The 26,692-nt window shown below is 44.9% G+C and overlaps 1 protein-coding gene across 2 annotated transcripts in view; it reads left to right on the top strand.

Annotated features, from left to right (window-relative positions):
- Positions 1 to 3,259: 3,259 nt before the first annotated feature.
- Positions 3,260 to 26,692, top strand: part of LANCL3 (LanC like family member 3) — a 396,607-nt gene continuing 373,174 nt past the window's right edge. Inside the window, exon 1 of one of the 2 annotated variants that reach the window (XM_069204605.1) lies at positions 3,260 to 4,116. In XM_069204605.1, the coding sequence (XP_069060706.1) occupies positions 3,580 to 4,116 (537 nt within the window). In that variant the 5' untranslated portion in view covers positions 3,260 to 3,579. The remainder of the gene's footprint in view (positions 4,117 to 26,692) is intronic. The other variant, XM_069204602.1, reaches the window with a different exon arrangement.

Raw genomic sequence — 26,692 nt, 5'->3', positions numbered from 1 at the left:
GCACTGTCTTAGAAGGACTCCTTCCTTTTGTGGAAAACTCCTATAGTTATTCTGTTCACCTGCACATATAACTGGTGGTCTTTAAATGCCATCCTAGGGTGGCATTGCAGCTATGATTTTCAACATTTAAGAAGATTGTTTTTGGAACACCACTTTTTATAACCATGCCGGTGACTTACAACTACTCTTTCGAATCTGTCCATAGAGGGAAAGATCCGGAACAATGAATCCAGAACCACGCCTGCGTTGTTCACGTAAGCGGAACAACGCTTGCCTGAACAACGCAGGCCTTTTTCTCTGCCTTAACCACGCATGTGCTGAACAACGCACGTGCGTGGTTAAGGCAGATAAAAAGGAAGATCCATTGGGAGAGGACGTGGTCAGTTAAGTGGGGCTGAGGCAGGGGTGGGGGTAGTGTTTAGGAGTCTGAGTGGGGGGTGAAGGGGTTGGGGTGGTTAGGTCATTTTGTTTGTTTTTAAGGGGGAGTTAGGGGGTCGGTACTATGGTTTTTAGGGCAGGGGTGTGGGGGTTGGGATGTTTTTGTTTTTAGGAGGGTGGGCTGGGTTTTTAGGAACTGGGGTTGGTGTAATTGTGTATTTAGGGCAGGTGGAGTGGTTGGGTTTTTAGAGGCGGGGTGGGGGGGTCAGGATAATTTTGTATTGGGGGTTGGGGTAATTATGTTTTAGAGCGGGAGGAGGACAGGTTATTCAGGGTGGGTTTGGGGGGGTCGGGGCAATTTTGTAATTGGGGCAGGTTTTTAGGGGGTGAGGGGTTGGGGTAATTTTTTATTAAGGGCAGGTGGGGGTCAAGTTTTTAGGGGTTGGGGTAATTTTGTATTCAGGGCAGGTCGGGTCGGGATTTTAGGGTAGGGGTGGGGGGTTGGGGTAATTTTGTATTCAGGGCAGGTGAGGGGGTCAGGTTTTTAGGCGCAGGGTTAGGGGTTGGGGTAATTTTGTATTTAGGGTGGGTGGGGGGTGGGTTTTTAGGGGTGGGGGTTGTGGTTAATTTTGCATTTAGGACGGGGTGGGTTTTTAGGGGTGGGGTTGGGATAATTTTGTATTCAGGGCAGGCAGGGGTTCTGGTTTTTAGGGGCGGGTGATTTTGTTTTTAGAGGTTGGGTTGTTTATTTTTGGGGTAGGGGGTCTGTTTTAGGGCTGTGAGTGGGGGGTATTGGGATAGTTTTTAAAGGTGGGGGGTCGAGGTCCTTCTGTTTTTAGGGGTGGGGTGGTGGGGGTCAAGGTAATTTTGTTTTTACGGGTTGGGTTGTTTTATTTTTGGGGGTGGGGGTCGGCTTTAGGGCTTTGGGTGGGGGTATTGGGCAGTTTTTAAAGGTGGGGGGTCAGGGTACTTCTGTTTTTGGGGGCAGGGGTGGTGGGGGTCGGGGTAATTTTGTTTTTAGGGGTTGGGTTGTTTTATTTTTGGAGTTGGGCATCGGTTTTAGGGCTCAGGGTGGGTGGGGAGTTATTGGGGTCGTTTTTAATGTGGGGTTGGGGTACTTCTGTTTTTAGGGTGGGGGTGTGGCATGCGGCAACCACACCTGCCGTTTCCACACATGCCTTTACAACGAAAAATCGTTGTAAAGGCATGCGTGGAAATAACGCTGTTGTTCTTCCAACCGCGTTGTTCAGGCACACGTGGTTGCTGCATGCGTGGTTCCATCATACAACCATCCGTAGAGCATGGCCCGGCAGGTAATGGAGTAGATGTGCCTTGTCCGAGCTCAACACTAGCTTGCCTTATTGAGCACACCTTGCTTCCCTCAGAGTTGACTGGTGGAGCTCTGAATGACTTAGAGGGGACCCGGGTGTGTTTTGTGTGGTGAAAGCATGCTGCAGCGTTGGTCTTCCTCACGTAGCCTTTAGAGATGGTGCTCGTGTAGACGGCAGGCTGTGGCTGCCATCTTGGTGCAACTGAGGAAAGAAGAGATCCTAATCATCAGTGGCGCAATTGACTGAAATAAGCTGTCAAGGAACCCAGAGCTGGTGCTGCAGTTTCCAGCTGTGCCTGCATGTGTAAACTTCGGCAAGGAAGTTGCATGTGCCAGGGAATGGTCCCAGGACAGAAGCTGCTAGCATGGGGGTAATGTGATTTTAGGAGGGAGAAGAAGCATTTTGAGGATACTAACGGCCCGGAATGGACTGCCCACTGCTGCAGGAGCACACATGAGAAGTGGGCAAGGGAGTAGACTGCTCAGCTAGATGCTATTTTGAAGCCTTCACTTTGAGACAAAGTTTAGTAGCTTTTAATCAGGGGTGGTGAGAAGGTGTGGGGATTAAAGCCAAGATTATATTTCACAGCATTGAAAGATGACAAGTATCCTCTGTTTGTTTTAAAGAGCATCAAATATTTGATTTTATAGTGGACATTTTATTATGTCCTCTGATCAAACAATGACATAATAGATTTGTGAAAATTATTTTCCTAACCCAGCATACACAAAAAAAAGACGCACCAGTCAGCAGCAGTGCATGCTGAACCCGCCAGCACTCCCTTCCCACCCACATAAAAGCAGGTGCCCTAAAGATATCAGTAGTGCAGGCTTCCCTTGCACACATAGAACAAATATAGTGCTGGCTCCCCACACTGTCAGCAGGTACCATATGGGCATTAACAATGGAAGTTTCCCTGTGACTGACATTACCCCAGCTCCACCAGCCTTCCAGAAGTGTATCTGGTCTGCTTAAACCATACTGCCCTTTCAGAGCTGTACCTCACATTTGACTCTACCCAGGCCCTACTGGTGTACACAAAGGTGAATTTAGCACATGGCTGGGTTTGCCCTTATTGGAATTGTCAGTCAGGCCGTGCAAGACATTGAGGGTGTCATTTAGAGCTTGGCACGTGGTCCACCAGGTTAGCTGGTCTCTGCTTCCCTGGCATAGAACCGCTGGCCAAATGTAGCGCTCACTACCAGGCAGAGTGGTGGGGGTCTCTGTGTCATAAGCAGAGCCTTTGGTGAAGCGAATCACTGAAGACACGGAGCTTTGCCAAGAGGGCGCTATATATGATGCGTCCGCCAGTTAAAGAATTTTGTTTTGCAGACCAAACTTGAGGCTGGCCAGCAGGGAGTCTTTGTACTGGGCTTAGTAAGATTGTGAGATTTCCACCGCAGATACCGCCATGTGCCGTTTTATTGAGGTGTTAAAAAAAAAAAACACGGACAGCGGGTTCACAACCTTCAAATCACACCCTTGTATACTAATGAGACCTTGAGACATCCGGAAATGACCAAACCCCTCCTTTGTCACCCCCCACATGCATTCATGGGCAAATCAAAGGCTTTTTAGAACCCTTCTTGCTTTGCATAAGGTTGTTGAAGGGGTGGGTGGGATGGAGGGCTGCATATCTGTTCACTGTGTACTGCATCAGAATTATTTGCAGAGAGCCTGTTGCAGGTGGATGCAGTAGTCCACATTCGTTTCCCTGCACCCCTTGGCACCACCAGTTCACCACCACCAGCGCATCGTTAGGTGCCCCCTGCCTCCTATCTGACACTACAGTGACTTTCGTTGGAGACACCTCCTCGTCTGGTCGCCTTTTGTTTCGTTCCGTCCTCGCCCTGCAGGAGCGTCTTTCGGCATGGAGAGCAAGCGCTGCTTCCAGAACCGTTTCATTGACTACCAAACGGGAAGCGCGCCGGGTAGAGGGCAGGGAGAGTTTGGGGTGCCTCTGGTCACGGACACGATCGAAAGCATCCTGCGGCAGCTGCCGGCTCCCGGCACCGGCGCGGAGGGCGGCCTCTACAGCGGCCCGGCTGGGGTGGCCTACATGCTCTTCCACGTTTCCGAGTGCCCGCTGTTCGCCGCCCAGAGGCAGAGCTACCTGAGCCGGGCCCGCAGCCTGCTGGAGCCCTGCCTGCGGCTAGCGGACTCCGAGCCCGACCGCCAGGCGCGCGCCGCCTTCCTGCTGGGCGGCGCCGGGGTCTACGCGGTGGCCGCGCTGGTCTACCGGGCTCTGGCGCTGCCCGACTTCGAGGAGGCGCTGAGCAAGTTCCGCGAGCTGTGGCGCGTGTGCGCCCAGCCCACCTTCCTGGACTGCGGCTCCGACGAGCTCTTCGTGGGCCGCAGCGGCTACCTGTGCGCGGCCATGGTGCTGAAACACAAGTTGGGCATGGAGGTAGGGGAGAAAGATGGCAATTCATAAATCTTATTTACCGGCTGTCAGCCAGTGTCTGCGCTTCTCTAGTCCGTGATTTATTCTTTCTTTCTTGATGCCCAACACAGTCTTTCTTTTTCCTTTGCATATTACGACTGTTTGAAGAGCCACCTGTTACAGGAAACAGGTGTCCACAGTATGTCACCCCTGTGCCTGCTAATTTGCTCCATGTGGAACCCCTTGATCCCAACTGCATTGTTTACGTCCTTTCGGTTTCCAGTTCTGTTATACTCTACATTAACTGACATTTTATTTTGATAAGACTTTCTAGTGTTTGTTTGGTTACTCCATCATGCCTAGGTTTAACAAATAATTGTGCTTTTGCAGAATTTGATTCAAATCAAAGGACGAAGAGGGTGGGTTTTTTTTTGGAAACAATGTTCCAAAGCTTTTTTTCAGATTTACCAAAACAGACCCCATTCTATTTGTTAAATAAATACAACAGAAGGAGGGGGTCTCATCCATTATGAAGGGATGGGAGAGACAAACAGCTAAAGAAGAAACACACCTTCTCACTAAGGTGCCTGTTACCCGATTCCAAGCTGCTTCCAACTGATGAGCTCCAGTTAGGGCGAAACTGGTTTTGGGTTCTATGTTTTCCAGTTCTGGGATGACCTAGCCTGGCAGTTCAGGCTGGTCTTTTCCCATTGGGACAGCGTCAACACTGGTTTGCATATAAGACGGGGTCCAAACTGAAGTGACGTGGGGTGCAAAACAACAAAGGACTGACATGCGGCCAGAGTAATTACCAGCGTTTGCGATTGATTCAAGCATTCCGTCCACCACCTTTTGTATACTTTGGTTTGTATCTATTTAATTTTTAACCGCTATGCAGAGCAAATCACGTGCAATGTTAGAGAAAAAGAATGTAGGCTCAAGGCTCATTCTGGTTTTGGCTTCCTCTTAGAGCAATGCCTCTGGCAAGTGATGAAAGTCTTCTGCCTTGATTCACATCTTTCCTTATTGTCTTTGAAATGCTCACATGTAAATATTGCAATACAGTATCTGTGTTCATTGAGTCCTTGGTAATGTGGCGCAGTCACAGATGTATCTAGCACTGCCATTCTCTACGTATGGGCTGATTCATCTCGCCTGCTCTCTAGTATGAACGTATGTAAAACTACAGTGCAGTTACTTGCTTGAAATTTACAGAGGTACTCACTTTAGCAGGTTTAATGAAGGAAATCATGAAAACAAAGACATCCGGTGTTGCTGAGGTTGACAATTAGTCTTATATTTGTTTGCCTATTTAAAGGAATTTATCATGTTTCCTGTGTTGTTGTTTTGCTACACTAGTTTTGGTATAGCTTGAAGGAACTAGCCACCTCTTATTGAATGTCTCTCAGACATTTGTGGTTCCTGTCCATAATGTTCCCTAGAGACATGAATGATACTGTACAATATAATACTTTTAATGGGGCAGATAATGAAATAACCTTCCCATAACTTCTACAGTTTTAATTACCATTTTGTTAGCTAGAGAATCTTTCTCACAAAAAACACAGAAGTTGTACCTAATCACTGCTTTTCTTTCAGTCTCTAAGTGAGCTTTCAGGTGTGCGACAAGGCTTTGCGTTGCTCTGCGTCAGGTCCGATGAAGACTTCGATTTGGATTTGTGTGGCTGTGTGGATCTGTGTCACCTCACGTCGGATTTGATTGACCTGGGCATAATGTGCAAAAACGGGCACAAATGATTTTTAACTTAATTTTTGAATTTTGTGATTTTAAGTACAGATAGCGCTTGCTCACATTGCTTTACCACTATGTTTAAACATCATCTTCAGGTTAGAAATAGACCTGCTAAAAACATTTGCAAACACCTATGAAGTCCAATTCTTAGAAGGAAAGACGAAGTCCCAGATTTACAAAGGTATTGCGTTGCCCTTGCGTGGCTCTATGTGGCTTAGCAAATCTAGAGTAATGCAAGGCAAGTCTCTGACTTGCGTTACTCTGTGTTAGGAACACTTTCCATGGGTAAAGTATAGGTATTTCAATGCATCCACCCATGGATTTTGGAGCATTTCAGATTTACTAAGGATAGTAAATCTGGGATTGTGTCAAAATGGTATGCCTTCCCAGCAGAGGCATAACAAGGAGAAATATGTTTATTTATTCTTGTTATTTCCTCTTTCTATGTGTGCTGCAGGGGACAATGACACGGAGGATTGTTTTGTGTAGGAAGGTGTCCCTTCCTGCACATAAACAAAGCTGCCTGTAACTCGGGTACCCTTGCGCCATAGTGCAAGGGTGCTTGCAGTGGAATTATCATCACTCAGTGCTCAAGTGCAGGGAGAGAGGAGGAATGTGTCATAACTTAATATAAATGGCGCATTCCTGCCGTCTCCCTGTCACATAGAGCAGCACAGTGCAGCAAGTTGTTCTTCTGCGTTGCTTTACATGATGTTTTAGTAAATTTGGACCTACATCTGGAGGTAGATCCCTGAGCACACTTAGGCCCTCATTACAACCCTGGTGGTCAAAGACCGCCAGGGCTGTTTTGGAGTTTGTACCGCCAACAGGCTGGCAGTACAAACTCGGGCATTACAACCGCGGTGGAAGCGCCGCGGTCGCACCGCCGGTACTGGCGGTTTCCCGCCACTTTTGTCCAGGCGGTTGTAATCCCCCCAGAGCAGCGCTGCTTGCAGCGCTGCCCAGGGGCTTACGAGTCCCCCTCCCGCCAGCCTTTTCATGGCGGTATGAACCGCCATGAAAAGGCTGGCAGAAAGGGGATTCGCAGGGCCCCTGGGGGCCCCTGCACTGCCCATGCCACTGGCATGGGGACTGCAGGGACCCCCTGCCATGGCCCCATGGAGCTTTTCACTGTCTGCATAGCAGACAGTGAAAAGCGCAACGGGTGCAACTCACCGCCGCAACACCGCCAGCTCCATTTGGAACCAGGTTTCCGCCCGCAGGCCCAGCGGGGATCTCCAAATAGACCCCGCGTGGCAAGTCATTATATCAGCCACCACAGTGAATGCACACAAGCAATACCAGTACAGTTTTTTTTTAAGATCAGTGACTGGGAAATAAATATCTTTGTGGAGAAAAATAACCCTTAAATTCCTTTCCGGGCAATATTTAGAGACAATCGAGGCTATAAGCATGTGTTGACCCCAGTCTTGGATGAAATCAAGATGTGGCGGATAGTGGTTTTTTAGTGCTTGTACAGTCAAAAGTTAAAAGAGTAGTAGCTATTTTCTCTTTATAACCAACCAGTATGTTTCCATGTGGACCATGACCCCCCAGACACAATTGTCAGTGCCTTTGCGGCTACATTCTAGGACACGGATGCTCAGGATTGTTGGAATTCGTCAGAGTCTAGCAGTTCTCCAACTTGAGGAAACAGCAGGCCATCATGAGGAGATTAGAGGGACATCTCTGTCTTATTTCAGATATACACCATACTATCCGGATTGCACCCCAGCTCCCAAAGGGACATATGGGTACAGAGCCTTCCCCTTCTGGAGGTTGAGATTATTGATTGGGATGAGAGGCCAGTCCTTTCTGAGAAGGGTGTAGAGCAGTGAGGTGGATCATCCCAGACAACTTCTCCTGGAATTTGTCACAGGTTGTGCCTGTGCATTTGCCAGATATTTGTCTGTTCAGGGGTTTACTTGTTTGGCACTGGGTATGCCATGTTAGCGCCATGCTTTCTTGCCAACTTTCAGGACTTGCTGGTGAAGGCATTAGGGGCATTGGCAGCACCTTGGTCTCTTGAATACTTTTCTTCCTTTCTAGCCACAGGGTGTGGCAAAAACGGTCATAAGTCATCATGGTTCTTCTATATTGGCCTCACAAGGGATGGTTTGTGCTTCTCCTGAGATTTGCAGACTTTCCTGCTTGAATTCTGCCATTTGTGTCCTGACCTCTGACTCTGTCAGTATACCCCCCTTCATTCCCTAGGAAGTCTTAGGTTGATGCTTTGAAAACAGAAAGTCTAGGCCTGGTTCACTTGGGGCTTTCTTGGGGGAAGTGGCACTTCAGGAGTCTAGGCATCTCACCACCCGGCGAGCGCACGGCCAACTCTGGGTTTCTTTTAAGTAATCGTCAATGTCCAGATGTGTTCAGTCATTGATCTGTCCTGCTACCCATATTCTGGATTTCCTGTTGGTAATATTCTGTAAGTCATTGCAGTTACTACACCTAAGTTGCTGTGGGTAGCTGTGAAGGCTGTCTGGGATCCTTAAATTGTTGTTCCATAGACTGAAGAAGAGTTTTTGTTTGTAATCACCCCCAGAACGTTAGCCTCTTAATGTGTGGCTCAAAGAGGTGTCCCACAACAACTACGTGTGGGTGTATTGTACTGCTAAAGTTTAAATAATAAGTTATATCATCTTTTGAAGAATATGATTGAACTTTGATTAGAGAAATCTGGACTTGGACTTTGGATCATAGCAATCTTGGAACAACAGATCAATTAATTCTACTATTTGGATTTGGACAGTGATACTGTAATTGGGGATTATGTTGGAAATAATCCTATTAATTTTCAGAAATATATGACAAAACATTACCTATGTATACTGACTTATGAGTACTATTATTTTTAATGTTATAATGAGTGCCTCTTGTACTTTATATTTGCAATAGTGTCCCACAACAACCCTACTAAACTTTTTGCTGGATCTCGTCAATCAGCTTCTCAATTTCAAGGCTTTGGAGATCAGAGTAGTAGTCTCCGAAGGCACAATCTGGTTCAGGTGTTAGAAAAAAGTTATTTCTTTACAAAATAGGTTATGACGATTACACAATGCCTTTCATGTGTAGATCCCGCTGCTGAGCTTCTTTTTGAATTTAGCACAAGAGCTTTTTAAGTGAGATGGGACTTGTGTGCACAGCGAAGTAACTGTGAAACTGATGATCACACTGAAGCCCGTTTTAGCAACAGTTATTGTATGCACCGCAAGCATAAGGAACCTCTTCTTCTTCGTTAGAGGTGACCTGCATTAGTTATTGCGTTTCGAAATAATGTATGTAAACGCTATCAGCGACTGTGCAGCTATAATTTAATAAGACAGCTTTTTCCCTGACCTGCCACCTTATATTACTAATGATTCTTCAATGGATCAGTGCATGCTTTTAAGTGTGTTTTTAAAGACCTGGCTCCAAAAACACTCTAGAAGGCAAGTCCGAGACACACCTTCATTTTCTATGCCACTAACACTGAAACTAATTTCTATGTTAGTTTGTTACGACTAGACATCAGCCCTCACTCCGATCTTTTGGGTGTTCCAGCTACGGTTCTGGTCACTTAAGGGCATATTTACGAGCCCCTTGCGCCGCAGTTGCATCACTTTTTGTGATGCAATAGTAGTGCATACCTTCAAATCGTAACTGTGAGGCCACGCAAAGCCTTTTTGCAGGGCTTTGAATGACCTCATAGATATGGATGGAGATAGGCAAGGCAGCGCAAATATCTGCGTTGCCTTACTCTGAATGAGGGAGGTGTTCCATGGGCATTGCGGTGGGTGTTCCCACCCAGCACTCATGGATTTTGACGCATCCCTGGATTTACAAGACCTTGTAAACCTGGGGATACGCCAAAGCCTTACACATCCCTATGAGAAGCGCAACAATGAGAAATACCTTTATTTCTCCTCGTATTTAACTCTTTCTATGTGCACTGCGTTCTGCAGCACACATAGAAAGAGGAAAAAGCCTCCCAGGATTGTTTTTGTGCAGGAAGGTGCCTCTTCCTGCACCAAAAAAATCCTGCCTACAACACAGACACCCTCTCACCATGGTGCATGGGTGTCTGCGTTGTCGCTAGGCTGCCGAAAGGGCGCCAGCGTAGGGGGGGAGGACAGGAATGTTCCATAGGCCATAGGTACGGCGCATTCCTGCACTTTCGCTTTGACGCAGGGCATCACAGGAAGGTGACTTGCTGCTCTGTCTTGTGCCAAAAGCACATAAATAGGATACAGGCCTCTTTCAAGTGCAGAATAATGGCAGTGTATATGTTCTAGGGATATGGAAACATGTAAGGCAGCTTTTCTTTTAACATTCTTTAACATTCTACTTGCTGCTAACCAAAAAGTATTCAGTTTTAGTGGCATAGTGTCCCAGTTGTTAACACTGAGGCCAATATGGGTTAGAATGTAAAAAAGTTTGATGTACAATCGAACTTAGGAAAGAGCGATTGCAAAAATTGTAACCAGTGAGGCAAGCCTTTTAGTTCATGCTTCCCCTCCTTCTGTTACCTTCCCTACAGTAGACTAAAAAAACGAAAAGGGTGTAGGCCCTAGGATACCATTCATAACCATTTACAGGGAGGTGGGTTAAATGTAGGTTCCTGTTGTATAGAGAGGTACCACTTAGAAGAGATGGGTCTTCAAATCCTTTCTGAATTGTAGGAGGGTAAGGGCCATTCTGATGTCGATGAGTATGTTGTTCCAGATACAGGATGCAACTGTCCAGAAAAGGCCTGGATTCTAGTCTTTTGCTTCTTGCATTTTTTCTTTTACTGTATGATGATGTCCCGGTTTGTGTTCGTTCATTGTCTGCCTGAAGATGGTTACTTTCTTATCCAAATATGCTGTTGCTGGTAGTCATATAGGCATTTTATTGGTGATGCAGCTGTTCTTAAAGGTGATACTGGTTGGTGGCGTGTGGTGGTGGGCATGCAGTTTTTTCACTGTTGATGTGTCAAACTTCTTCAAGCCTTTGATGAGAAAATAACCATCATAAAGGACACGGTTCAGGGCAACCTGGTTATTTTTTAGCAAGGCCGCTTAGCATTGCATTGCCTCCTTCCAGATGAGAAGGGATCAAGGATTGCACCATCATCTTAAAGTTGATTTTGAGTAGATAGAATTTAACTTTTTCATAAGGGAGAGTGGATATGATGCTGCCTTAGTTTTCTTGGCGATATGCTTGCGAAAGGAGCGGTCAGTGTCAAGGCAGAATCCAAGAGATTTTTCACTGCATGTCACTATGGGAGTGCCACTGTGGTGTTAAGATTCTTGGTGGATAGGCAAGCCAGATCGGAGGTTGTGCAGTGCTGTTGGGAAACAGGGGGAATTCTGCGTTTGTTGGGTTGAAATTTAGGTAGGTGTTTGACATCCAATTTTGGATAAGGCTGAGCCAGGTTTTCGAGTTGCTGGATATTATGTTTTTTAATATTAGTGTATTGATGGATGTTGATACTGCTATAGATAGGTATGGATTGGAAAACAAATTCCATGTAGAGACTGAAGATGATAAGGTACAGGATATATACCCTAGCACACTCTGTGGGAAATGGTGACTCTCTTGGATCTTGAAGTTCCCATCTAGGTGAGTTGATGGAAGATGGCAAGGTGGTAGGTGAACCATTGCCGGACTTTGCCAGATAAACTCAAGAGTGTTTCCAGTGTGTGGATCAATGCTTAATCGTCAAGTGTGTTAAAGCAATACAAGCAGATTCATCAGGGGGGAGTCACAGTTAAAAGATAGGTGCTAAAAATGTCCTTTGCTAATAACATTGGCACTGTTTGACAGATCTTATTAAAAGGCAGCAGACATCAAGTGTGTTTAGTTTTCTTCTGGTATGTCTACTTTCATCCAGTTCCATCAAAGGTTTGGGCAAAGTTAAAGGGTTGGCAAAAAAGTTTTAATTTTCTGATCACTTTAGCATTGATTAATGAACTTGCTTTCTTAGGCATCAGACAGGCAGAGATTCCAGGTTTCACTCACATCTGACAAGTTGGTGGGGGGAGGGTTATAAGAAGACAAGTTTAAATGCATTATTGATTTGCTGATAAGGTTGGCATTATTTAGCAAATTCACACATAATTCAGCATTTACATGCTTAGTTATCTGCTGGTATGCCAAGTTCTGCTCTGATCTACTAGTGTAACAAAAATGAACGTTCTCTGATAATTTCACACTGTTTGACAAATCTCCATGAAATTTGTCGGGCAACAAAGATGGTAAGCCCTGTGAAGGGATCTTAAGTGTAACGTAGATCTGACAGGGGTAGTGGGAGTCAAAGATGAAGAGAAGTCAAAAAAGCTTGCAATTGTTAAAAATGTTGGTGCTTTTAGACAGATTTGAATGAAATTTGAGATACCAGAATAGGACTTAATATGCAAAGTGCATGTACAGCAGTGGTTGGCCGTATAGGTGGTAGATTGCCAGGAGGAAAAACATACTTCACTTGGCTGAAGGCTATATACCGCAGGTGTTAGCTGTAAGGTGTGTTCGGTGCAGGCCCTGTCACCAGATCCTGTCAGTCAACTCTGCTGCGCAAGGCTGAAACACAGCTGGGGGTTGGCTCCAACATCATACAGGGGTGTTCAGTTCATCATCACACCTACCCCACATCTACCACATATAGCCACAAAATGTTGGAACATTGCAAATAACTCATGAAATGTTCCTTTACAAAAAATGCATCTGAAATTCACTGTACTGCTCATCATCTCACACAAGACATCTGAGATGACATCACTGATGATATTGCTACCAACATCATTATGCACAATTATATCACTAAGCACTTCACAAAAAGCATCACCTGTGACATCACCAATGATGTCATAGATGTGAAAATGTTTAATCAAGGAAACTGTTATTGAGGTCTTTGCAAGTATGTCTTGACCAAGCTTCAGTCCTGTGAAATGTTTATACTCACCCATCCTCAAACAACCATATACTCAGCCCATTTGCACTATAAACAACCATAAACCAACTTGATATGCACTCACCATCTCATGACCACATGCCAGCCATCTCACACACGCATACACATAAACAGCCACCAACAATCACACAACCAGTATCATATGCAAACACACACAGTATCATATAGCCTCATCTCCACCATTATATGCCACCACACAAGAAATAACATACATCAGCACACCCATCAAAAGAGAACACATCCACCATTATACAAACATACACCCACCATTATACACCCACTTTGTTGTATAAAACCACACAGCTAATAATATTGACTCACACTCGCAATCATACACCTACCAACACAAAACCACAAAGCAATGATAAAAAAAACTCACATTCTTGCTATCATATTCTTGCACACCTGCCATCATGTGGCTGTACGCCTACTTCATATAGTCATTCACTCACCATCGTATAAACATACAGCCACTGTTTTGCATGACAACTGAATCAACAACCCAGTCCCGTTTATCTCTGAACAAACACCCCCACATTCACCAGCACACATTACACTCACACACTCGCCAACATGTGCCAGCACAGTTACCATCATACCGCCAGCATCACACACCCACATTCACCACAATCTACGATCATACAAACAGCATACACCAACATCTGATGACCTTATAGCCATGGTCAAACAGCCCTACATCCACCATCAAACTGCCGCACAGCAATAATCATAGGGCCACACAGTCACCATAAAAACGAACAAACTTGCTATAACTTGCCAACATACACACCATATGGTTACACAGCTACCATCATATACCAAAGCAAACATTCAGTGTGAATTGGTTCAGTAATGTTTTAAACGTGAGTATATCAAAGGACTGTAGTTAAATGAAAATAACTGATGAAATAAGTGAGCGCACCAGTGATATCACAGTCATGTCAGGGGCAATATTACATTTTGGGTTATTAGCAATCTGCCGCGGCCCATCCTTTAGGGCGGAGGAGCCATGCCCCCCCACCTTTTGGCCCTCATGAAGAGTGCCTGCCAGGCTGAGCAAAGGTCAGCCTGACAGACACTCTTCATGTTCAGCTCAGGCAGCCAGGAGCGACACATGCGCAATTTGCGCAGACTCCTGGCTTCCTGAGCTGAACTTTACTGGTCTGAAGAGGTCACAGCTCCTATGGGAGTGACCTCCTCGGCTCAGCAAAGGTGCATCAAGGCCCTTCCCCTTGGTGACAAGGGGAAGCGTAACCCATTGATTCTGACCTGGGTGCTTCAGGTTTAAGCCCTGAAGCGTCCATGGCGAGTGTCAACCAGTGACACCTTGTCACAGAGTGGGGTGGGGTCAGCAGTCTCACTGACCCCATCCCACTCTGTGACGAAGTTGGGACTGCTGCCTTCCCTCATTGGCTGACCTAATGTCAGCCAGTGAAGGAAGGCAGTGGTCCCATCCCTCCTGGGACCTCCGAGGCTGAAGGTAAGTGTGTGTGTGTTTTTTAAATGAATGTTTGGTGCATGCATGTATCTTTCAATGTTGATGAGTGTTGTGAAAGGATGTGGCAAATATCTTCACAGTCTGATTTAAAGAAAATCTCTGCTTCTCGAATCATTTCATTAACAATATGCATTATTCTTCTTGAATGTCTAATGGTGTTAATATTGAGTAGATTAAACTTGTTTCATAGATTTGGTCGACCCATGGTTTTTTGTTTGTCTTTGCAATTTGATTTTGTGCACATTGTACATGACTTTGGCTTTGTGGTTATAAAATAAAGCTTTGAAACTTTTATTGATTGGAGTTTTCTTCCATGACCACTTTGTCATGGTGTTTAAATATGTTGCTGGGTTTGAAATGATTGTGTACGGTTAACCACACTCCTCACTGGGTCAAAAGATCCCTCGACCTAAGTGGAGAGTTTTCGAATCCTGTGAAGGATGAGAAAAATGCATTAGCATCTGTGTTCCTAACATCTGCCTCCCCACAGTTCTATAATGAATAACTAGATTTCTGACATTCTATATTTATATTTATTACAAAAGTGTGTATATTTGTATTTATTACAAATGTGCGGCACACCTGGCGTCATCTTGATATTATCAAAACTATAATACCTAAAGCATTTCCTTTAAAAATTCCAAAAATGAGAGGGTCTTATTCTCATAGAAATTATGGTTAGTTCTCAAAAAAACTAAAATGAGGGAATATTATTTGAGTTCTCAAATAGTGACAAAGCACTTTTAAACTATTTGCTATCTTGCTGTTTTTTAATCCAGTTGATCACTTGATTATATGTTGCACTTGAGAAAGTGGAGAAAGTGTGGTGTTACTGCTAGAGTTGCAGACTTTGCAAAAGGGGAACCAAGTTTGACTTTCAGCATCAGCCCTACATCATTTGATTATGGGCAAATCACTTAATCTCCCCACGCCTAAAGCCCAAAAGGAAAGTGTTCTTGTGTAATGTAACTGACGACCATATAAAGTACTCCAGTACCTTCGGGTCAAATATGCGCTATATAAAACTGCAAAAAAACAAAAAAATTAAGGGCTTGATTTAAGGGAAGGGGGGCTACTTCCAATGCAGCATCACTTTTCTTGCGCCCGGGACTGCAGTAGAACACAAGGGAATCAACTGCCAGGTTGCTCTTGTTGGAAGTACTTGTTTTACTGAGATTGTCAGACTTCATACTCATATGGCTGAAAAAGATAGTGTGAATTTACAGAAAATATGTTCTAATTGTAGCTTCTGGGGCACCTTTTGTAAAAAACATAAGAAAACTGTTTTCTTTCAAACATGATTCATGAAATTCCAGCAAAAGACTTTTTTCACAGGATAATATCACCTTTGCAACAAATGTTTTATATTGTAACTAAAATCTGTTATCAACCTTTAAATGTTCTCCTTTTTGTGACCCTCAAAAGCTGCCTTTCACTACAATGCTTTTCTTTGGGTGCTATCATGTAGATTGGCCCCAAGATGGCTGCCATCACTTTCTGGTTGAATTGCTGACATCCAATCATATCTCACCATAAGATCTGTGATTAGGCTCCGCCCAGATATACAAATTTGGGTTTCCTTTAATATGTCAAAAACTACTTAACCGATTTACACCAAATATGCCAGGTCAGTCTGAAATGTCTATGGGAATTAACACTGGAAAAGCATTTTTTTTACCCCCATTGTTTCTCGGCCACCCCAAGGCAAGTCATCCCAAAACTTTCCATGCACAACAGGTCCCAACTTGACACTTTTTTTGGGAAAATTTCATGAAATTCGTCAAACGGCACCAAAGATATGGGCAAGTCAAAACACGCTTTTTCTATGGAAACAAGGTCCTAACTAAAATATACCTATATATATATATTACACCAACTGGATATATATAAATATATATATATATATATATATATATACATATATATATATATATATATATATATATATATATATATATATATATATATATATAATATTTATTTTACTCAGTGGCAGTCACTACTGGTAGTTATAGTAAGGGCAGCATTTCCATAGAAAATGCCTTCTTTGTTTTGCTAATAACATTGGTGTTGTATGATGAATCTCCTTAAAACCTTTCAAAAAGTTTCCCTTTTTTGCCGAGTTTGCGCATGGAGAGTTTTGGGTGATCTGTCAAGGAGGGACTGAGAAATCTCTATTCATTTTGCATAGAATTTGTTAAGAAGCACTATCGTAAAAACTGCTGAAAGGAATTACACTAAATTTGACAGGAAGCTACGTTCTGGTCCAGAAAGTGTACTTTTGGTGAATTAGTGTAAGTAGTTTTTGAGATATTGAGTCTAACAAATATTTCTATATCTGGACAGTTGAGTTTGAGGGACTCTTGCGAGAGTCCCTCAAACCCACTTTAAAATAATAGAGCCTTCTGATTGGCCCAGGGGGCTATTTTAATTCTTGGGCCATCTTGCTCTGATTGGCTGGCCACAACATCTTAGAAAATGTTGCAGCAGCCATTGCAGGATTCCGGGTTCAGAGTCCCTATTCCCGAATCTAGATTTTAAAATTGATATAAGGGGCAGTTTATCGATAGGGGTGGGGTCCCAGAGCAACTGCCCGCCGGGGGCCAAAATATAAGGCAAAAATATTTTTTCTGGTGTGTGGAGGGGGGAGATTCCATCTCACGGGCCACAAGTTATTATAAAGAGAAGGGGGCATGCAGCCCCCCACCGTGGGCCTTGGGACCCCATCCACGGGCCAAAAAATGACCCCTGGTGGTATCTGCCCCAGGGACCCCAACCCCCAAGACAAGATACAAAAAGGTGTCTTTGGGAGCATACCCCTGGGACACTGTGATTTCCTGCCCGGGAGAGTGTGGGCATAACCTACCCGCACTTTCCCGGGCAGCGAGCTCTACTGTGCTCCCTTCTGGCAGGAGCAGTTGAAAACAGCTGCTCCCGCCAGGCAGGAGCAAAGACACCCTGTATGGTGCTGACTGAGAAGCCAGCAGCGACCACAGGCACCCTCAAGCTCACCCGACAGCCGCCAATGTAATAGTTTGTAGGTCCCGGGATTGAACAGTTGCCGGTGGCTGCGATGCTGAACTCTCTATGTACCCGGGGATGTCAGTTTGATCACCCTCCGTAATAAAGTGAACAGCGCACTACTCCCTTTGTCAAGTGTTCAGTATACCTCTCAAAGGTCATCTTCTCTGGATAGAAAGTCAACACAACTAACTCCCCACTTATCTATTCCTGATAATCCTACTGTTTGCCATTCCTCATGTAAATATGTATAATATGTAATTTAGTGTCTTCTCTGATGCCACTGTGTATTTCAGTTATCACCCTTCACAGCACAGTACATGTGTATGTAACTATTATGAAAATATTCCTTTACTTTAAATGGAAAGTGCAGTATTTTGAAGACTTTTCTCGTGGAGATAGCACTTGTAGCCCTTTACAGAAAGTCTTTTTTCTGCACACGCTAATCTAGCCTTTCATGTTTATGACAGTCTAAGCAACTTGTTTCTATAGTGTTTTATGTCCTTTATTAGGCTTGAGGTTTGACAGTGCAGCTGCCAAGTGACCTCTTGCTAAGAATATACATAGAGTGGGCACTGTGAGTTTGCCCTTTCAACCATTGCGTTTTTTTACCATTTTTTTTAAACAATTGGTGTTATATTTTTTTTGTCATATCTTGGCTCAGCCCAGTGAATTAATCATCTCTTACCTAATGCTATTGGGTTTTGGGGTGTATCTTTCCACCTCCACTGTAGTTCCTGCATGGAACTGAATGAGGGACTACCTTTCAGATGTAGCCCTTTCTATCCATTCAGGCTGGCTGCATAGTTGGCAAATTGGACCAAGACCTATTGGCTCTGCCATTGCTTGTTTATACTACATATTTTATTGAGTGATAAAAACCCAAGACAGCAATCTTGTAGCAAGATAAACAAGTTTTGTCCACTTTTTGTCTCCTACAATAGGAAGTGCCTGTGCCTGTAAGAACCTGGTGCATTTAAACTATGTCATGAATGATTTAGAATGGAACCTTTCTGACTCCCCAAGGAGTCCTACTACTGTGTGACATAATCGTTAGAACAGAATCTATGAGCTTTTGGTTTAGAATGTTGGAGTCCACAGGAACATGCAGAGGAATAAAGGTGTGTGATTAACAACTCTGGTTTTTTTTCTAGTTTTCCAGCGGGTACCAGGCTGGGGAAGACCCTACAACTGGCAACCAGATAGGGGATTAGTAAACCAAAGAAGAAAGTGCTGTCTTGGAGAGTTTGGTGTGCCTGGAGAGTTTGGTGTGGTCCAGGCAAACTGCTTGTGCGTGCCAGGTGTGACTTTGTCAAAGTGCCGAGTTGATGGTTGGCAAATGTGAGTCAAATTACAACTGCAGCTGGTGTGTAGGGTGTGAAGAGAAAGAGAGCTTCACGGAAAAGTCTATGCATTGTTGGTCAAGAAGTTACGACCAAGACCATACTAAAAGGTACTGTGTTGCTATGCCAAATAAAGTTATACAAAATATGGAGTTTAAACTATAAGGGTGGATTCAACCAGGTTTCTAAAGCACAGTTAGGGACAATTAGCATTTATCGAATAACGTTGCAAACAGAAGTGGTAAAGGCGAATCAACCAGGTGTGAGACTATATAAACTGAAGTGTAAAAAGAATAAAGTAAATAACTTACTGAGCCCGCTAAAGAGAGCCATTGTGTCACAGCAGTCACCAGAGTGGCCCCAAGAGAAGTGCCTTGGGCTGTGCTAAAGGAGCAGCCCATATTTCCAGTGGCAAGAAATGTGGCAAAAGGCCATTCTGCCGATGGAGCTCATCAAGGACGACCCCGAGGCTGGCCCATTGCAGGGTCGGGCATGAATGGGACAGATCCTGATTTTTAGCAGAGAGGCCAGGGAAAGAGCCACTCTCAACGTCATTAAGTTGAATATTGGTTTATAGCACCTTCCTGCAACCACCACCACTATTCGACACTGCCAGAAAGCAAAATATAGATGATAGATGGACTGCATGGATAGAGACATTTGAAGATTTCGTTGATGCTCTTGAAGAAACTGATAACAGGAAGATTATCAAATATCTCAAAAATCTTTCTGGTGGTGGTGTGAAAGAAGTCATAAAGAAAAAGCCAAGAACTGACAAAGAGGTCACACACCGTTAGATTAAGAATGTGTTGAATCTCAAGTTTGATCAAGTACCAAACTCGATCATAAATGATATGTTTTCAGTGGAGAACTTCAAAGAGTTGGCGAAACAATCATTGAATTTGTGGAAAGACTCAACACACTCATCAAACAATGTAAGATCAATTAATTTAATGATGAAGAAGCCATGATGCTTACAGTGATCAACGGATGCTTGTCCAATTCATTGAGACAATGAATTGTGAAACTCTTAGTCTGGAGCGAGTGTTGATGGCTGAAAGAGCTGAGAAGCATGCTGAGAGACAAGCTGCTGACATGAAGGCTGAAGGCACCCAGAGTGAGTCAGTCATGAGTATGAAAATTAATTTGAAACAAAAGACTGAAGGACATAAACTGATGTCTACATTACAAAAAAAAGCTGTTCTTCGGGTGTGGATTTGAATTTCCACATGAAGGAAAGTGTCTCGCCATTGGTCAGATGTGCAGGGGCTGTGGTAAAGAGAACCATTTTATGACGATGTGCAGAGAGAAAGAAAAAGTAAGTGTGTCACAAAGTGATGACAAAATGGCCACCAGAATGTTCCAGAAGCAACATTCAACACACGCCCACAAGGCCTAGAGGCGACATCAGTTGAGGCAAATAGTTACTAAACAAAGTTTATCGTCATCTAAATCACCATCAAACCGTTCTTCAGCCTCAATAATAAGTGAAAGCGAAGAAAGTGATTGTGCCATGTCAATGCTTACCTCAGAAGAATGTGCACCTGTTGAACTGGTTGCCTGTGAGGAGAAAAGTCAGTCAAAGAAAAGTCGACATGTCAAAATAACAAAATCGTACAAACACTGTCCAAAGATTACAATGAAAATAAATGGATCCTCAATACCTTTCATTTTTTATAGTGTTTTTTCAATAAATATAATGCCCGAAGAAAACTGCATTGAACTGTCTCTGTTTTCGCAGCTTATGTCGTCACAGACAAAAGTGTACACTTGGGCTGCATCAACTCCCATGTGTTTCATTAGTCTTCAACTCAAGAGGGTAAAAGAAAAACTGATTTTGAACACTCAAAGACGAGCTGATTTCATACCATCATTGTCAGCTTCTGACATTTAAGATAACCGTCTACAACTTCCAGTAACCAGATTGGGTCGACAGATTAAAGCGCCAAGATTAATTGTAGAGATTTATTTCTACATGTTTCTCTATATATGTAGATATTTGTAACTGTCTCATGATTTTCTAAACATTTGCCATATTTCGTTTAACAGAGGGGGAGATGTAGTGTCTTGCATGATTCAGAGCAGAACCTTTCTGACTGCCCAAGGACTCCGTGTGACCTAATTGTCAGAACAGAATCTATGAGCGTTTGGTTTAGAATGTTCGAGTCCACAGGTACACACAGAGAAATAAAGAAGTGATTAACAGCTCAGTGTGTGGCCTAGTTATTCTGCGGGTACCAGGCTGGGGAAGATGCTATAATAAGCAGGACAGATTGTGCAAATGGATTTGTAAAGGCACCAGTACAAAGATTCTGGGCTACATTCGCAGGCTCCTTTGGACACACTGTGATTTGATGTGTTTGTACTGTTTTGCTGCAGCTTTTAAATTCTATGTGACATGTTTCCGCTATCCCTTTTATCTCTTTTGAGAACCTACTGGTATATGGAGAAGATAAAACAGCAGTACCTGACTTTCAGTGACCTTGGTGACTTATAGATGTCACATGTTTGCGTTTTGAGTCATTGTGTGTGTGTCTCTGGTACAGTTCCTGTACACTGATCAGCAAATGAAAGGAGAGGCTGTGTCTGCTCCCAGAGATAAGCAACTGAGAGCAGCAGTGTCTAGTACCTGGTATAACAGATCCGCAACCTCCGTTCAGCAAGGTAAGACCTGACAAGAGACGCATTTACCCTGGGATGAACAGTCACAGAATTTAGTATTTACTGCACCTTTAAGAATCCCTGCTTTAGTACTCATGACAAAAAATGCTGGTTTTCATTATTTTAGCTTGATTTTTACCTTTTTCTTTTTCCACTTAATGACTTAATGATAGTCGCCTGTCCCCGATCAATAATATCCACCTGACATATGTGCAGTGCTGGCAGAGAACGGGAACTGGCTGGATTCTGCTTCGAGCTGTTATTGTCATGCCTGAACCTAGTTGCCAATGGCCCTGACGGATCATCCTATGTCCCATTACAGCCTGTAGACACTGTAGACACTGAGGCCCAGATTTACGAAGATGTGACGAAGCCAGTGAAGTAAGACAACTTGCTACTCTTGTCACATGGAAAGGACAGTAATGCGCCATATCTACAAAGATACGGCGCATGTCTGCTCTCTCTCTCTGCGCTGGTGCACACAGAGCAGCCTAGCGCTAACACAGGAACCCTTCCACCATGGTGCAGGGTAGTCTGCGTTGCAGGCAGGATTGCTTTTGTGCATGAAGGGACATTTTACTGCACAAAACCAACACTTAGAGACGTTTTCCTCTTTCTACCTAGAAAGAGGGAAAAAAACAAGGAAAAATTTAGTTATTTCTCCTCGTTCCCCCTCCCATCAGATGGAGTTCCTTTTTGACACATTCCCAGGTTTACTACCTGTAATAAATCTGGCAATGACCTAAAATCCATGGGTGGATGCGTGGGAATGCCAACGCTGCACCAATGGAACACATTTCCAGGACAGAGTTATGCAAGACAATGACTTGTGATGCCTTGCGTTACTCCAGATTAACTATGCCACACTGAGCCACGGAAGGTGGCTCTTTGTGACATCGGGCCAGATGTATCAAAGGATTTTGCATTTGCAAACAAATCGCAGAATTTGCCCGTTTGTGGATGCAAAAACGTGGCCTGCGATGCATGAAAGGCATTCGCAGGGCAAAAACAAGGAATCGCAAAATTTAAAATTTTTTGCGAAGCAACATGGTTTTGCGTGGCACATTTTGCGTCTCGCAATTTGCGACATGAAATACCAAATCGCTATTAGAATTTAGCAAATTGTGAGTCGGAATAGCGAATCGCAAATTCAGATTTGGTATTTCACGTCGGAAATTGCAAGACGCAAAATGCGACACGCAAAACCATGTCTCAATGTTCTCAGAATGGCCTTTTGCACATGCAAATTACCACGGTGGTAACCAGGTGCAACCTATATAAAGAGGCCCAGAATGCCTCAGACTCTTTTCCACAATAGCTGCACTCTACGTCATGGCGAGGAGAATGAGAATCCTGGCAGGTTTGAAGAGAGGGAGGCGGAGACAGGAGCGCATTTTCAGAGTGCGCATTACCCTTTTTGACCAGACTGAGGAGGAAATATATGAGAAGTACAGGTTGAATTCAGCCATGATACTTGACCTGAAAGCAGAGCTACAACCCATACTGCAGCGCACAACACATAGGACTAATAGCATACCCACCCATGTGCAGGTATTATGCTCCCTGCATCTACTTGCCTCAGGGAGCTATCAAGGGGTCATGCAGCAGCTGAAGGAGTATCACAGAATGCCCTCTTTAGATTTTTCAATGCATTTCTTAACGCCATGCTGAGTAGGATACACCAGTACATCAGATTCCCCCACACCTCACAGGAAATACAGCAGACAAAAATAGATTTCTACCAGATAGCACAGTTCCCCCACATCCTAGGTGCCATAGATGGGACACATGCAGCAATCTGTCCACCATCGGCCACAGAGTATGTGTACTGCAACCGTAAATACCAACATTCCATGAATATACAGGTGATATGCAATGCCTCCTACATCATAACTGATCTCGTGGCCAGGTACCCAGGGAGCACACATGATTCGTACATCTTCGCCACAGCGGGATTCACACAAGACTGCTAGCTGCGGAGTTTGGTGAAGGATATCTACTAGGTATTGTCCCTCTGAACACTGGTGCATTGATGGCATTGTGACGTCAGATGGCTCAGCTACTCATTATACCCTCTGTTCCTTCCAGGAGACAGTGCCTACGCAGTGCGCACCTACATGATGACGCCCTACCTAAATCCTACAACACCAGCAGAACAGAGATACAATTCAGCACACAGGGCAACCCACAATGTGGTGGAGCGCACCTTTGGCCTGCTGAAGAGTCGCTTCCGGTGCATCCACAGAAGTGGAGGGGCACTACAGTACAGCCCGGACACGACCTGTAGAATAGTGGCCACATGTACGTTCCTGCACAATATAGCTACCACCAGGGGCATACCTGTGGAAATATCAGATCCAGACTCAGATGAGGATGAGGATCCCATACCACCCCTACAGCCAGCAGACAGGACCAGTGCAGCAGAGGGCAGGCAAAGGCGTGCTGAGATCACGCACAACCATTTCAGATGTAAGTAATAAGAACACAACCTCATTAACGTGTTCTGGTAGTTAGCACCTTTATTACCTTAACTTCAGGTAACATAAGTGTCACTAGGAAAAAAAAATAAACACGTGTCATAAAATAACTATTTACAGTGTCTCACTATTGTCTTCATAGTTCACTGTAAATCAACATTTGCAGTCAGTCCCCTGTGGCCATCAAAGTCACTTTTTACGGCCACGCATTCCACTCGAGTGTGCAGTGGCCTCGCCGGCACCTCTTGTATCTGCCTCAGTGGCAGTGCTGTGCCTAGCACTGCGACGCCTAGGATCTGTCGTGGGCACTGCAAGGCTGCTGAGGCTAGATGACTCCTCAGTATCCCCTAGTCCAAGTTCACTGGGTGTAGCACTGCGGTTAGCCAGCATAGTATCCAGAACGTTTGTAATCTGGACCAGTCTCTGGCTACATCCCGACTGCTGTGTGCTGCCTCCACCTGTGCGGCCACAGCACGCCGTGATATGAGGGCAGTAGATGTCACAAGGCGATTGACAGATCTACAAAATCCACTAAACATCCCCATGAAATGCCTTTCATGCCTGCGGTGGCTGACTCTCTCATGCCTGATCTCTGTACAGAGTTCCTTCACTGCATTGGTCAGTTCCCTGGTGTTCTCCGCAGCTGTAATCTGTCCCTCATGCAGCTTGCAAATGTTTGTATTAAGGCACTCCAACTGCTTATGCAGCCCCCCCTGTTGGCATTGTGTGCCTGCATCTGCCTGTGCATTGCCCTCATGTTCTGCACTTTAAGCATAGATGATTCCAGGCCACCGAAGAATGATGGGCCCTCATCTACTTCCATGTGCTGTGTGCCTGCATCCTGAGGCCTCCTGCGGGGTGTTGAGTGACGCTGGGGCAGGGACTGCTGCCTTACGGTGGATCTGGTTTCTGGGGATGGAATGTGGCCTTCATCCCGCATGTCATCCGAGTCCTGGCTCAAATCTGGGAGAGGTACAACCCTTGCCCTGCGTCTGATTGGCGCAATACTCACTGACTCGCTGGTGTTGGAGTCTGATGGATGCTGTGTTTCAGCATCCCCCACTATGGCACATGCTGATGCTATTGGGCCTGGGCCATCTGCAACGACAATGCGCAGCATGTCATTTATGTATGGATCACCAAATGTTGCACAATGGTAATAAATGTACAGTTACATCATATCACTATGTAGTGGGTATTGTGTTCTTCTGGGTGTCGCTCTACTAAATTACATTCTATGTGCTACTTTCTGCTCTGGGTTGTGGACTACCACTCCCATAAGGCATTGTTGTGCTGCTTCTAAGATGTGGAATGGACTACTTATCACAATGCTTTGCACTAATTGCTAATTCCTAAGGGGAATTTGTACATACATATATGGGGTTACATTTCATTATTGCACTTACCTTTACTGGTGCTTGGTGTGCCGGACATGTCTATGTCAGTGACCCCACTGACAGCTTCTGGGAGCAGTGTCGACTCCACCAGGTATTCCATGGGGTGGAGGGTGTCTGGGTGGATGGTCCGCCTCCTGTGCTCCTTGCCTCCTGTAGTCTGCTGGCCACCCTCTCCTGGGCACGGGAACGCAGGTCGTACCACCTCTTTCTAATCTCCTCCACTGAGCGCTGCGCAACCCCCACTGCGCAGATTTTGGTCTGTATGTCCGCCCAGAGTTTGCGCTTCTCACTCTCTGGGACCTGGAGTGAGCTGTTCCCAAAAAGCCGGTCATGGCTCCTCACCACCTCCTCAGTGTGCACCTCCATTTCCTGCTCACTGAACTTCAGTTTCCTCTTCCGCTCTCCCTTCTCCTTCCCATTAGCAGCATTGGCCATGGTGATGTAAAGTCCTGGCTTGCTCACAGACTTGCTCCCTGGGGCTGGGCTGTGTCTCTCTCACTGCTCCTTTGGGTGTGGCACCTGGAAACAGCCTGGGCTAACTCACTTCCTGCTTGTGATGTCATCAGGCTGTGCCAGGTGTGCATTTTCGCAATTTACTATTTTCAAATACCGAATCGCAATTTTTTTTGCGATTCGGTATTTGGGCCTCGCAAATTGCATTAGCGATTTTTAAGAAATCGCTATTTCCGAATCGCAATTTTGTTACATTGCATTTTGCGACTCAGAAATAGCAATTTCTTAAAAATCGCTATTTGCGATTCGCAAAGGTATTTTTTCATACATCTGGCCCATAGTGTCTCTCACTTAAGGCTTGCGTTGCTCTTGCATCACTTTGGGTGATGCAAGGGTAGTGCAATCTTTTCACAAATCTGCTCTGAGACACTTATTTAACCTCTTCTGTGCCTAGGACGAGGTGGTCTCGTCCGGCTATGGGCCCCCGGGGGAGCGTTAGCGCTCCCCCAGATAGCTGTGCACCCCCCTCCCCTGGGCAGAGATGGAAGGGGAATCCCTTCCCCTTCCGCGATGCGATCGGGCAGCAGAAATGCCACTAGACACCAGGGATTTTTTTACATTTACTGATAAGGTGAGCGGCCCCTTGGGCAAGGGCCGCTCCTCGGGCCAATTTATTTCTTGGCATTTCTGCCCCCGGCGGGCAGATATCCACTAGACACCAGAGAAAATGTTATTTATTGTTTTTTTTTGTTTTTTTTTTATGTTTGGGGAGCGACCCCTTGGGCAAAGGTCGCTCCCGGGGGGGCAAATTATTACTAGGCCATTTCTGCCCCCCACCCGGGGGGCAGATCGGCCTTGCAGAAACCACTAGACACCAGGGAATATATTTTTTTGTGGGCTATTTGAAGTAAGGGGAGCAGCCCCTTGGGCAAGGGCTGCTCCTCGGGGGCCAAATTATTTCTAGGCCATTGCTGCCCACCCTGGGGGCAGATCGGCCTAATATTATTAGGCCGATCTGCCCCCGGGGGGAACAGAAAACCACTAGACACCAGGGAAATTTTTT

This window comes from Pleurodeles waltl, chromosome 8 (genome assembly GCF_031143425.1).
Source record: "Pleurodeles waltl isolate 20211129_DDA chromosome 8, aPleWal1.hap1.20221129, whole genome shotgun sequence".
Lineage (NCBI taxonomy): Eukaryota > Metazoa > Chordata > Amphibia > Caudata > Salamandridae > Pleurodeles > Pleurodeles waltl.
This window is presented reverse-complemented; position numbering and strand designations above follow the sequence as displayed.